Genomic DNA, 13,591 nt, shown 5'->3' on the forward strand with positions numbered 1-13,591 from the left:
CTTGTTTCACGGAATGACATCTTACAAATATCATTGATTTCGTTGTAGAACTTGAACGGTGCAGATTCATCTTCCAGTCAGATCAGCTGCGCGTTCTGACAATATTGTCAAACTGACAATACTGTCAAATTTGCCGCTCAGTACTTGTAATAATATAAATTTATTATTAAAATGGAGAATGACCCATAGTAGGCTATAGCATCCTAAACAGATAAACTAGCCAAACCTGACAAAAAAGAATAATAATTCATACTTTGATTATTATGAATTGCGTGATGGCTGTTTTTAAGACATGCAACGGAAAAGTTTATTGACGTTATATTTTTATTATATGTATTTCATTTAGATATAGTTTGATCAAACGAGAAATATTACAATGCTTTTGCTTAGTTGAAAGCAGGAAAGACTTTTCAACTTGAAAATCTGCAACATTTTTGGGGATTCAGTGAAAAGTATGGAATTAGACACTCGCTACCCCCCCCCCCCCCGAATTTTTCCAGGTTTCTTCCCCCACCCCTTTCTCACCCCCTCCCTGTCGGTGACTGCCGGGGCTGTCAGGAGCGTATAAAGCGGAAAGGCCCCCGGACTGTACACAAGTGGCGTACAAAGTTTCCGAGACTCCATGTGAGCCCAACACTCCTGTCCCGTCGTCATCGTGTTTTCTTCGGGCTTTAAATTTTAGCTTTTGTAGGTCTTTTGGATAACTTCAGTTGAAGGTAATTTAAGGTCTTCATTTACTTGTGGAAAAAAACCTTGTACCGGCGTTCAGACTCAGCTGGTCTGCGAGAAACGTATTTCAAAGAGGAACACTGGCTTTTTGATACAGGGAAAGCAGAGGACTTGGCCGACTGCGACTGCTGGATCCTAGAAGCGGCGCGTCACTGTGATGGAGACCGTCCGCTCGCTGGCGTTGCTGTGCGCACTGTGCTGCGCATTGATGCGGTGCGGGCTGGCTTCTCGGATGAAGCCCCCTGCGCTTCCCATCCAGTCGGAGAAGGAGGCCCCCCCGTCCAAAGGAGCGTCAGGTGAGCCCTCCAACATCCCGGCCCCCGGCTTTTCTCTAATACCTGCTTAAGTAAATCATAATCCCAAAAAGACGCGTCGCTGACTCAGATTTACTAAACCGCAGGGTAACGGTACACGATAATTCGCAGGAGGCATACATTTACCACGTAATGGCAAAAAAGTTTAAATCTTCATTATTTACAAGTGAAAACTAAGATCGAAGTAAATATGTATAGAAGTAATGCAGGCGAACACTACTTAAATGATTGCGGGAAAATGATTTAAGACACCACTTTCATACCGAAGAAATGAAGTCATTTGCAGACATGTAGTTTCCTTACAGGGCTGCTCCTGCTGTCCTGCCTCTAGCAATAGAGTTACACCAAGAACAGCTTAGTCACAAAGACACATGGCAACTGTGGAAATCCTGATCAGCGGTGTTTCCGTCATTACCTTCCTGGAGGAGAATGATGTTGCGGCACTGTGCCAGGAAGTGAAGCATTTCAAATGTTTGTTGCGGATGCAATCGAGGTCAGCCCCACTTTAAAGTAGCCACTTAATGAAAGAATAATGTGAACCAGGCCGTTAGTAACTGAGGCAGACGCTCAAAATATGACCAACACTTAAGACTCCTAAATGTTGGTGTGGCTGCAGCCCTGGCGCCTGCGATGCGTTTAACTGCGTGAGGCGGTGAATCTGGATGCAGGATTATCTAGAGCATCCAGGTTACCATGGACGCGGCGTGGGTGCCGTCCCTCCTTCGCATTTTTTATTTTTTTTTCTCTTTAGTACTTGTGGTTGATGGCAGAAACAAAGGGAACACATTAAGTATGCTTTTATTTTTCAATACACGGATTTATTTTTTTGCCTCATTTTGATAAATTTCACCAGCTCACCCTTAGCAAAATTAAAACGATTACGCTGGTTTTGTGGTCTGGAAAACTTTCGGCACGCCAGTAAACCAAGCTAATCCACTGTGGTATTCCCGTGGGCGGTGTAGGATCCGATTTTGGGGGTATGTTCTGTAGTTTTACGCGCTGTTAACACCGGACATTGTTGTGATATTCAGTGTGTCCCGATGTGTAGGCGTGCTGTGGAAATTCACTATTATAGTGAAGCGCATTCCGCGGATACCGCTGGAGCGCTTTAATGTTTACCGATTCCGGACTCCTTTTAGGCTACTACAAGGTTCAACAGCTGACTCCCATTAAACCGTAGGTGCTTCGATCTGCATGCAAGTGTATTTGTATTTGACTGAGTCTCTTGCTGTGTTGCAGGCTGCTCATTCGGAGGAAGGTTTTACTCTTTGGAAGATTCATGGCATCCAGATCTGGGAGAGCCTTTCGGAATCATGCACTGTGTCCAATGCTACTGCGAGCCGGTAAGGCGTTCTCCCTGTCCTTTCTTGACTAAATCCAAACGATTTATTCGTAGGCCTATATGTAAGTTAAACTGCAGCAATACGCTTCATTGGTATTCTCTTTTGTGAATATTACTACGATCGCCCTAGCTGCCAAACTAGCAAAACTGTAGATGCTGGATTTAATTATTTGTTTTATACGTACTAGAAATATAACAGAGATTGGCTTCAGATTGAAACTCGAGTGCGGCGTTGTTTTTAAGACGGCAGGGTAATACAGAACACATAACATTGCTACCGAGCCAAAGACCCGAATTTTCCATTATTGACTGATCTCATTGGCTGGGTGTCTGAGGAAAACCAGTGATAGGAGAGTTAACGCTGTTTTACTGTTTTATTTGCGTCCCCAGGCACACCCAGGTAACCAAGGGTCACTATAAAATCTCACAACACTTTCCTAAATTAAACATTATGGATTTATTTAGTAATGTGTTTTTTTTAAATAAGATCAGTTAGGCTACTGTGATTTCAGCTGTGCCTGACTGAGGTCATCAGGTGCTGCCAAATGTCAAATTAGTTTACTAATCTTGGGTGGGCAGATGAAGAATTGGGTCCAAATTGAGGAATTACGTGAAACGACTTTGAAAAGGGGCTCTTTTTTTCCCCTTCTCTTCCAGCAAAGAAACCGTCGTGGAAAAGTATATGGGAAAGTGAGCTGTAAAAACATCAAGCAGGACTGCCCAGAACCCAGCTGTGAAGATCCCGTTCTTCTGCCAGGGAGATGCTGTAAGATCTGCCCCAAAGGTAAGACACTCTGCTGTAGATCCACTGCAAATATGGACTTGTGATGCCACAGTATCTGCTGAGGGGGGTGCTATTGAGGGAAGGGGCTGAGGTGCTACTGAGGGCATATGTCTCTGAATCAATCATTCTTTCTTATGCCTTCAGAACATTTTTGTGTATGTGAAACTCCCAAGTGTGAACTTCTGAAAGACTTTTGGTTTAGCTTGTGGAGAATGCTGCCCGTTTCAAATACCCCAGTGAGTCCGTGTGTGAGAACTACCACCTAACCGACTGTAATGCTATGTGTTTGTGCTATTCAGGAGAAGAGGAGAAGAAGCAGGTAGAGTCTGTGTTCGACGGACTGGAGTATCTACAGGAGAAGGATGACGACTTACACAAGTCCTATAATGACCGCTCGTACCTGAGCTCTGAGGACATGCTGCCTGGGGAGAGCCGGACAGGTAAGAGTATCCTTACACATGGTCAGAACCTCTTGTAGATGTTACCCTAGTGTAGCTTTCAGGACCGTGATCATATTTAAAGTGCCTGTCCTCTAATCTCGTAGGTCATAACCTTTAACCTCTTATCGGATTATTCATCGACGCGATGAGCCTCTGTCTGAAGCCTGCTGTCCAGTGGTTCTCAGTCTCCTACTCTTATTTTCCTAGATTTTGTGGCGCTGTTGACGGGAGTGATGGATACCTGGCGACCCAGTTCTAGTGGTGTGGGCCGGGCCCGTTTGTCCTTGTCACGAAACAACCTAGTCTTCTCGATCACCTTCAAGAGGTACATGGTCAGAACCACTTTTCAATGGGTGATAAGCAACTTTTCTGACTTTAACCAAGGATGATTTTTTAGTTAGTTTTATCTAACATTTATTAGTATCTAGACCATCTGGGGCGTATAACTGGATCCTGGGCTGTAAGCATCGTCCCAGGTTTTGCCTTCCCTGTCTTTACATGTGATGTTTTCTTGAAATCACACCCCCATTTTCTCCTTCAGAATGGCACGACCCAGTCGAGTTCTATTCCAGGACAATGATGGAAACACTGTGTTCCAGTTCAGGGTACCAAGGCCGGATTCGACACAGTCCAATATGGTGAGTATGGGGTTGTCAGCAAGTGACACTGAATGTGGAAACATTGGCACTAGTGCAGAGAGGGTGAAGGAGCCAATGTACAGTTAGCGCTGGGAGCGATGGCGGATCGTGGTGCTGGCCTTAAGTCTTTGTGGTCAGCCGTGCTTCACTTGTGTACTGACGTGGGCTCCTGGACTCACTGTTCGTGTGATTTGTGAGCTCTGACAGACCTGAGTCGTTTGGCAGGTTTCACAGCCAAGCTGTTAAAAGTAAATATCCTGAACTTGTCAGAGAAAATGTTTACTTAAGAGAGGAACGTAGCCCAGCTCCACATCATAAGGACCTGCCGCAGCCCATAATAACGGACTGTGATTGGCCAAATGACATGCGTCCTGTGTCGGATTCCATCGAAAATGTCATTGCCATTCTTGGCCAAATAGCCACTGGGACACACACAATGCTGGAAGCCATTTTTGTGGTACATTTTCAAAGTGTGATTTCATGTGTGTTAGAAATGGAATGAACAAATAATTACGTGAGATTAGGCCCAGCCTCGCGTTACGATGTGCATCACTGCAATTGTTCTCTAAGCAAATATTTGCCTAAGGCTCTGATGCTGGCAGCAAAGGGAGTCAGAGTGAGAGTCAGAGTTGGTACGACATCAAATCCAGGCAATTCTGGGATTTTTTTTAAGGTAGAGAGAATAAGAGGGGTCATAGTTTATGATGGGCTGCCAACCTTATCGTTAGTCAATGATATGGCTTGAATTGGTGACTGACAGTGGAGGGGGCACTCCAGGAGCCAATCAGCTGGGGCAGGTGTCTCTGTGGCCCCGCCCCTGCATATACCCCTGGCCTCAAGTGTCTGCCTTTTACATGTTTTTGCCTTTGCCTTGCAGGTGTGTGGAGTGTGGAAGAACCTCTCCAAGTCTCAGGTACGTCTGCTGCAGGCAGAGCAGTTGCGGATCTCCATGGCGACCGGAGGCAGCCGGCAGGACGAGATCCAGGGCAAAGTCATCAAGCACCGGGCGCTGTTTGCAGGTGTGTGCATGCGTGTGCATGCGTGTGCATGCTCAGCAGCACACATGGACGTGTCTCAGCACGACATTGACATGGCATTCATCAACGTCCGTTTCCATTTTCCCAGAAACCTTCAGCTCCATGTTAACATCTGAAGAAGAACATTCTGGGATGGGGGGGATTGCCATGCTGACCCTTAGCGACACGGAGAACAACCTCCACTTCATTCTTTTGTTTCAGGGGCTGCTGGAAAACCATGAAACAGGTGGGGGGGCCGGCAGACGTGGGGAAACTCTGTCCTGATTCCAATTAAGGATCTTGCTGTGGTCACTGTGCCCATATGTGTGGTCATGTGTCACACTTTTTTTTTGCCCCGCAGAGCACCCTCTAGTGCCCATCCGGGTGCAATTGCAGTACCGCCACCACGTGCTGAGGGAGATCCGTGCCAACGTGACCGCCTATGTGAGTATCTCAGACCTCGGGAGTGTGGTGGGGAGATGAGCTCTCAGGGAGAGAGGAGGGGAAAGGAAAAGAAGGAGGGATGGAGCGTAGGACCGAGCCATGCTTAAGCTGCTCACATGTGCGAGTGGTTAGCGGGGCAGGGTCACGGCTGCGGAGCGGATCTGCTTTCCCTCCCCCGGGTGCAGGGCAGAGGGCTGCAGATAACCGCAGGAGCGGCTCAGCTGGGTGGATCAGGCTTGAGTCTGGGGCTCCTCTTCTCCTTTGCCGGAGGGTCAAAGGTCACAGACACAAAGTCCATGAAGGTCACACTGATACGAGGGAAAGTTATTGCCAGGCTTTATCTCACCCTTTATGCGTCTGAAAGGTCAAGAATACTGGCCCACGAAGACCAAGCACAGTGACTGCACTGACACTGAAACCCAGAAAAGGAGCTTCACGGCTTTTTGACTCTCCACCCATGTGTGCATTAGTGTTTTCTTCCGAAATGAGCACAGAGTGATGATAAAATGCGCAATTACAGCATTTCGCCTCTGTGTGGCAGAATAACCACGCAGTGTGGAGCTTCGTCGTCAGTGTTTGTTGTGACTCACTCCAGTGTCATTACAGTGCCGCTCTAACGTCTTACAGGACCCGGACTTCGCAGAAGTCCTGGCGGATCTCAACAGCCGCGAGCTCTTCTGGTTGTCCCGTGGACAGTTGGAGATCGCTGTAGAGACCGAGGGGCGCAACCCACGCCGCATCTCGGGATTCATCACCGGCAGGAAGTCATGTGACAGTAAGGACAGAGCGCTGAGTGTGTTCGCTGCAGCTGCGAGGGGCTCACGCCTTCGACAGCACGTGACCTGTGTGGGCTGTCGGCTGCTGTTACCTCACTTACACCTTCCAGACATTGGAGACTCTTTTCGATTTCAATCCCTTTCTCTCTTGAGTACTTTGGTGCTTCATTTCCTGTCACGGATGTAATCGATACATGCAGGTATAACTTGCACTGAGGGGTCGCATGTATAACAGTGTGGGTGTGTCTGAAGTAAAGTGACCACTTCGCCCGCAGGGGCCTGGTCTGTGATGTCATCGGTGAGGAACTCCTACCCTTCCTGTCTTATTCCGATGTGTTTATGTAATGCTGTTGGCCACATGCTGGCCTGATCATTTCTTAATACCTTAATCAATTGAGGGGTGGGGGATGCAATTGAGGGGTCAGTTTGCTCTTAGGGGTGCAGGAAATGGAAAAGCAGTATTCAGCAGAGCACAACCTGTGGGTTTTTACAAATATTTATTTCGTGCAAATGTTTTAGAACTTATTTGTTTTTGGGAAGCTAAGAAATAAAGGAAACATGCCCGAAAAGCCAGTGTTTCTCATAACGCAGACCGCAGCTCCACCTGCTTGGTCGCTGATTCGCCCGAGGGCCTGTAAATTTAAAATAGAGCTGAAAAATCCTAACTGGAGCGGGACACGGCAGGCGTAAGTGGTCGCGGTATGCTACGAGTGGCTGGTGTAGCACAGTGACCACCTAACAGAAAATGCCAATAATACCTGATGCTAATAATACACATGTATTTTATGCAGTTATTATTTACTTAACTGTCATTTTTTATCACTCTAAGGTGTATCCTTTCTTATATACAGGGTCTTGGACTTTAGGGTGTACCGGTAGTATATGTGCACTATTGCACACTGTATAGGTTTGTATATAGTGTACACCAGTGTTACCCAAACCAGTCCACGTTTTTGCTCCCTCCCAGCTCCCAGCCAATCAGGAACACCGAATACCTAGTACAGGCCTGCTGGGAGCTGAGAGGAAGCAAAAACGTGGACTGGGGGTTCCCCCGAGGACTAGTTTGGGTAACACTGGTGTATACAATGTTTGCAATGCCTCCAAATCACCTAACGTTCCATTGGACAGAACATAACCCTGGCGCGCATAGAATAAAACTTGTTCTGCCAGATATCTCAGTCACAGGTTAATTAAAGATTAGTTCCTGGCATACGGTACTTGAGAGAGAACATTTTTTATTTGCAGTATTTTTTGTTTGTCCGAATTCTGTCTGTTCAGTGTCCTCCAGTTAGGGCGGGTGGTGACATGATTCATTATATTCACATAAGCATTTATTGTTTTAGAATTTATTGGTTTGAGTGTGGATTAGGAACTTTATGTTTAAAATGCTCTCATTTTCAATGATATTTATGGCTATACGTGTTTATTAGAATAATTATTAACACTTACGTGTAATATTGGTTTAAGGTTTTCATAAACCTAGCAATAATTTATTGAAAAACACTTATACTAAGATTTAAATATCCTAACATTAGAAATGTGATAGAACAAAAACTGGATTGTTCCACCTATTTCCACTTTTATTTGAATACAAACATACATACTGGGCTCTCTGCACATCCCTATTTGCTTTGCGCTAATCAGAATGTAGCTGCATTCTTGGATCCCATTGGCCAGCGTCCCTAGAGTGTAAAATGAAAGGATGTCTCTCGGCCTCTGACCCTTATGTTGGTCTCTCCCTCCTCAGCGATCCAGAGCGTCATGTCCAGTGGTCACGCCCTGACTCCCGGCACGACCGGCAGCGTGGGCTCCGCCGTCTTCTCTCTCCATGACAACGGGTCCCTGGATTACCACGTAAGTTCCCACATCACCACAATCATCCGCACTGCACTGGCCCCACCCCCATCAGGCCCTCCTGCAATGCTCCTCCCTGTTCCCCCCCCCTCCAGGTGCAGGTGCTAGGCGTGTCCAGTCAGGTGGTGGGTGTGACCATCGAGATGAAACCACGGCGACGGAACAAGCGGAGCGTGCTGTACGACCTGAGCAGCGACTATGCGGGGGGCCGCGCACATGGCAGCTGGAGTCGCATGGAAGCGCGCCACATCCATATGCTGCTGCAGAATGAGCTGTTCATCAATGTCGCTACCGCACACCACCAGGAGGGGGAGCTCCGGGGGCAGATCCGCACCCTGCTGTACACTGGCCTTGACACGCCCCGTCACGGTGAGAGAGCCTTCTTTGAATTTCATGTCGTCCAATCAGGGCTTGTAGGGCTGAGGAAATTAAAACCCCCACCTTTCCGTCACCACCAGAGCTCCCTGTTCCGCTGGCGGGACAGTTTGTGTCCCCCCCCGTGAGCACCAGTGCTGGGGGCCATGCCTGGGTGTCTGTGGATGACAGGTGTCACCTGCACTACGAGATCGTGGTGGCTGGACTCAGCAAAAGTGACGACGACTCTGTCAACGCCCACCTCCATGGATTGGCCGAGATTGGTGAGCTGGAGAGTAGCAGCCCCGCCCACAAGCGACTGCTCATGGGGTTCTATGGCTCTCAGGTGAGGCGTGCGGATGTATAAATGCACACGTCGTGCAGAAAATGCACACAATGCTGGACAGTTCCTCAGTGAGCTGAATTTTGTCCTTGTTCTCACCCGGCAGGCCCAGGGCATCTTGAAGGACCTGAGCCATGAACTTCTTCAGCATCTGGATGAAGGAACTGCCTTCATTCAAGTCAGCACCAAGATTAACCCTCGAGGAGAGATCCGGGGGCGGGTGAGTCCAGCTCAGCCCCCCCCCCCCCCCCAGCACACACACACACACACACACACTGAAACGAAAACCTAAAGGTCACATATGTACTGTCAGGGTCGTGTCCAGCGTGTGTCGGAGAGGAGCTAAGAAAGCACCTGTCGGAGACTGATTGGCTGCCTGCTCCTGTCTCTCTATCGCTCCCCCCCCAGGTCCATGTGCCCAACAGCTGCCGGTATGGGAGCAGGGCAGAGACGGATGAGGCGGAGTTCGACGACCTGCTGTTTGTGCAGGACCCCGAGGAGCTGAAGAAGGACCCCCACACCTGCTTCTTCGAGGGCGAGTATCACGCCCACAACTCACACTGGACGCCCCATTACAACAACTGCTTCAGCTGCAGCTGTCAGGTACCATGGAGCACTGTCCCACTCAGGACCACGTCATGGTTTACACAGCCTGTAATAAACCAGTCCAGCTGTGTGTCTCACTCTCTTTCTGTAATGAATCACTGCATCACTCCAGCTAGATCCTCACCCTCCATCTATAATGCATCACTCCAGCTAGAGTCTCACTTTCTGTCTGTAATGAATCACTCCAACTGTATATCTCACTATCTGTAATGAATCACTCCAGCTATACGTCTCATTCTCTCTCTGTAATGAATCATTCCGGCTAGAGTCTCATTCTCCGTTTGTAATGAATCAGTGAATCACTCCAGCTATATCCTCACCCTCCGTCTATAATGCATCATTCCAGCTAGAGTGTCACTCTCTGTCTGTAATGAATCACTCCAGCTATACATTTCACCCTCCGTCTATTATGCATCATTCCAGTTAGAGTCTCACTCTCTGTCTGTAATGAATCACTCCAGCTTCATGTCTCATTCTGTCTGTAATGAATCACTCCAGCTGTACATCTGTCTGTCTGTAATGAATCACCTTTTCTGTACGTCTCACGGCTGTACTGTCACTCTCTGTTTGTAATGAATCACATAGTGGCTGTACGTTACTACAGCTGTATGACTCTGTCTGCCTGCCATGAGTCACTGCAGCCCAGTGTCTCACTCCCCCACTATCTGATTCACCTTGTGTAGAAAAAGACAGTGATCTGTGACCCCATCCTCTGTCCGGTTCTCACCTGCCCGCGGACCATCCAGCCCGACGACAAGTGCTGCCCCATCTGTGACGGTACACCCCGGCATCTTTCCCCCTTTTTCCCTGTTTTTGTGTTATTGCTGCCCCCTGGATATTTCCAGCTCCCGCCTGCTTAACCCTTCCCTCCCTGTTCACAGTACAAAGGAGGGAGATAGTGCCCCCAGAGGTCCCGGAGAGAGCCGACGAGCATCCAGAAGGTGAGAAAGCCAGTCAGATACCCTTCTCTCCTGTTTTTGCAGCAATCCCCATTGACCCGAACCCCAACCCTAACCCTGCTGGCCATGGTGCCCCTCTGACGTCACTGTCCTCTGATTCCCGCAGGCTGCTACTTCGAAGGTGACCAGAAGATGCATGCCCCCGGTACCACATGGCATCCGTTTGTCCCACCATTTGGGTACATCAAATGTGCCGTGTGCACCTGTAAGGTGAGAGAGACCGTCTTGCTGCGTGTGCGTGTGGGTCAGATATACAAAATGTCCCCACAATGTGATAAAAACGTCCTATTTTGTCATTGTGGGGACCATTTTTGGGTCCCCAAGAGGAAATTCAATTTTAGCAAAATCAAAATCGCAATAAAAAAACTAAAAATGCCAAAAGACTTGGTTACTTATGGTTAAGGTTGGGGCTGGATAAATGTTAAGGTCGTCATTGTTTGGATTAGGACTTTCCCCACAAAGACGTAATTACAAACCTGTGTGTGGGCGTGTGTGTGCGTTCACCCCCATTGACCATTGCCCCCACCCTGCCTCCCTCCCCAGGGCTCTACAGGAGAGGTGCACTGTGAAAAGGTGACCTGCCCCCCCCTCCCTTGCAGCCAGCCTGTGCGCCGCAGCCTCTCTGATTGCTGCAAGGTGTGCCCTGACGAGCCACGCCCCCTGGAGCTCCGCTCTGCCCCCGATCATGGCGAGCTCATGCAGGCCGATGGAGCACGCGACTGCAAGTTTGGCAAGAGTTTCTACCAAAACAGCGAACACTGGCACCCGTGGGTCCCCCTGATGGGTGAGATGAAGTGCATCACCTGCTGGTGTGATGTGAGTAACTAACCCGGTGCCCTGCCCTTACACGCATTTAGCCAATCATGGGACTCCTCTGGGAGGCTTGCATGTTTTCAGCCAATCATGGATCTCCTCTGCGAGACTCGCATGTTTTTTGCCAATCATAGAGCTCCACGGAGGGAACATCGCAGAACATTCCCTGAACATTCTTTAAAATGTCTTTTCAAATGCTGGTGTTTGCTGTGTGACTCGGGAGAGGAGGCTTGCTTTGCCCTGCGAAGGCGTTACCAGTATCTCCTCTATGTTCTAGCACGGCGTGACCAAGTGTCAGAGGAAGCAGTGTCCCATCCTGACCTGCAGCCAGGTCATCAGCCGGGAGGGGCGCTGCTGTCCCGAGTGCCGAGGTGAGAGGGGGCAGAGCCTCGGGCGAACGGGGAAGTGGGTGAAGGTACCTCTGCAGCAGAGAGACATGCAGACTCCTGTCTGACATCCCTTAAACTGCAATTCCAGATGTGCTCAACAAGGAGGAGGTGGATCTGATGAAACTTCCAGAAAAGAAGAAGAGCTGGAGACACTGAGGAACAGCGTGGCACCCCCCCCTCCCCCCCCCACCCCGCCAGCATGCACAGAAGGAGTGGAAGACGGGCGGGCAGAGGGGGCAGAGGAAGGCATGGGACTGAGCTACAATGGAGCACCGACAGCTCGTGCAAAGGGAACCGATGCTTTACTCGTACTTTTTCCGGAGAGTTTCCTTCACATTGTTACCTTTTCACTCTGCACCTTGTGACGACTGTTCTTTTATGTCACCTAACTGCCACCCATGATTGCACCACCTTCTGGTCAGAGCAGGACAATGCAAAGAGCGAATGTGGCCTCTGGATAGTAAACATGGCTTCCATATGGAGGCAATACTGAGGCGCGAAGCGGACCTCGATGGGGCACTGATGGGGGACTGGGCCCCTCCTGCGGATCTCTGTGGAGCTTCAGAGTCCTCCCAGGCAGCTGGCCAGGGCTCAGCAAGTGGGCTGGGGCTTCAGTAAGTGAGCACCTAAGTAACCCATCGACCATTTTTGCACAGTGGATATTGGATTTACGTCAATGCATAAGGAATGTCCTGTCCTGCACCAAACACAGAAAGCCACTAGGAGGGGAGCGTGAGCGAAAGAGAGCTCTTATGAAACGCTGATGCTCGGCCTATTGGGGGAAGCCGAAGAGTGGGGACGTGGCCTAACAGGGGTCAATTGTGATGTGGGGGCGTGGCCTAACAGGGATCAATTGTGGTGTGGGGGCGTGGCCTAACAGGGATCAACTGTGATGTGGGGGCGTGGCCTAACAGGGATCAATTGTGATGTGGGGGCGTGGCCTATCAGGGATTAATTGTGGTGTGGGGGGCGTGGCCTAACAGGGATCAATTGTGGTGTGGGGGCGTGGCCTGACAGGGATCAATTGTGATGTGGGGCATGGCCTAATAATGATCACTGGTGGTTGAGGGGCATGGTCCAGCACAGATAGATTGTGGGGAGTTGGCATGGTCTAGCAGGGATCAATGGAAGTTGGGGTGTGGTCTTACTGGGATTCATGGAAGAAAGTGGGAGTGCGGTCTACCAAAGATCAACAGTGTTATCTGTGTTCTCTTATTAATGTATATTATTATTATTTTTCTTATTATTATGAAACTTTGCATATTTTGTATTTATTGAATGTGTGGAAAAGTTAATAAAAAACAGAGAATTGAAGGAAAAAACTGCGTGTCATTTGGACGATCTGGGTCCCACTGGTGCCACACTTTTCATTGTTGGGACAGGGACAGCATCCAAGCATAGGAGATGAAAGTTTATTTCTGGAATGATGGTCTGCAGACAGGCAAAGGGTCAAAAACCACAGAGAGGCCAGCGAAGGCCCACAAGATAGAAGCATGTTCCGAACCTGTGGTCCAAACACACAGCAAGTCACAAAGTGTACAAATAAAAGAGCAAGAAATCTAGGGAAACTGGCAGGATGTGAGGCGAACTGAGGCCAGATCAGGGTCAAACATTCAATATCTTGAGGCATTCGGTACTTCTGGGGATGCGAGATGATATCGGCACAACATCGGTATAAACCGATAAAAGCTTAAAGTTCATCGTCAGCGCAAACAAGTTTCTGTCGATATATCTGGCTGATTAGGTGACATAATGTTAGTAACGGGCAGGTAACTACACTGAATGTGTAT

General features: G+C 48.8%; 1 protein-coding gene across 2 annotated transcripts; it reads left to right on the forward strand.

The window, feature by feature from the left end:
• The first annotated feature begins 590 nt into the window (after nt 1-590).
• Nucleotides 591-13,117, forward strand: chrd (chordin). 2 transcript variants are annotated; one of them, XM_048982283.1, is made up of 22 exons: nt 591-716; nt 827-1,025; nt 2,283-2,386; nt 3,043-3,169; nt 3,469-3,609; nt 3,817-3,934; nt 4,151-4,247; nt 5,125-5,266; nt 5,373-5,510; nt 5,625-5,707; nt 6,335-6,482; nt 8,231-8,337; nt 8,433-8,706; nt 8,796-9,037; nt 9,141-9,254; nt 9,443-9,637; nt 10,324-10,417; nt 10,522-10,581; nt 10,706-10,809; nt 11,143-11,415; nt 11,690-11,783; nt 11,890-13,117. In XM_048982283.1, the coding sequence occupies exons 2-22, from the start codon at nt 887-889 to the stop codon at nt 11,955-11,957; spliced, it is 2,862 nt and encodes a 953-aa protein (XP_048838240.1). In that variant the 5' UTR covers nt 591-716; nt 827-886; the 3' UTR covers nt 11,958-13,117. The 2 variants fall into 2 exon arrangements, with proteins under 2 accessions (XP_048838240.1, XP_048838241.1); XM_048982284.1 differs by having other exon boundaries at nt 592-624.
• The last annotated feature ends 474 nt before the right edge of the window (nt 13,118-13,591 follow it).

This window comes from Brienomyrus brachyistius, chromosome 17, assembly GCF_023856365.1.
Source record: "Brienomyrus brachyistius isolate T26 chromosome 17, BBRACH_0.4, whole genome shotgun sequence".
NCBI lineage: Eukaryota > Metazoa > Chordata > Actinopteri > Osteoglossiformes > Mormyridae > Brienomyrus > Brienomyrus brachyistius.

Coding starts and splice junctions, on each gene's coding strand:
- chrd (XM_048982283.1), top strand. CDS start 887: ATGGAGACCGTCCGCTCGCTGGCGTTGCTGTGCGCACTGTGCTGCGCA. Junction 8,338..8,432: donor ACGGGTCCCTGGATTACCAC/GTAAGTTCCCAC, acceptor CCCCCCCTCCAG/GTGCAGGTGCTAGGCGTGTC. Junction 8,707..8,795: donor CCTTGACACGCCCCGTCACG/GTGAGAGAGCCT, acceptor CGTCACCACCAG/AGCTCCCTGTTCCGCTGGCG.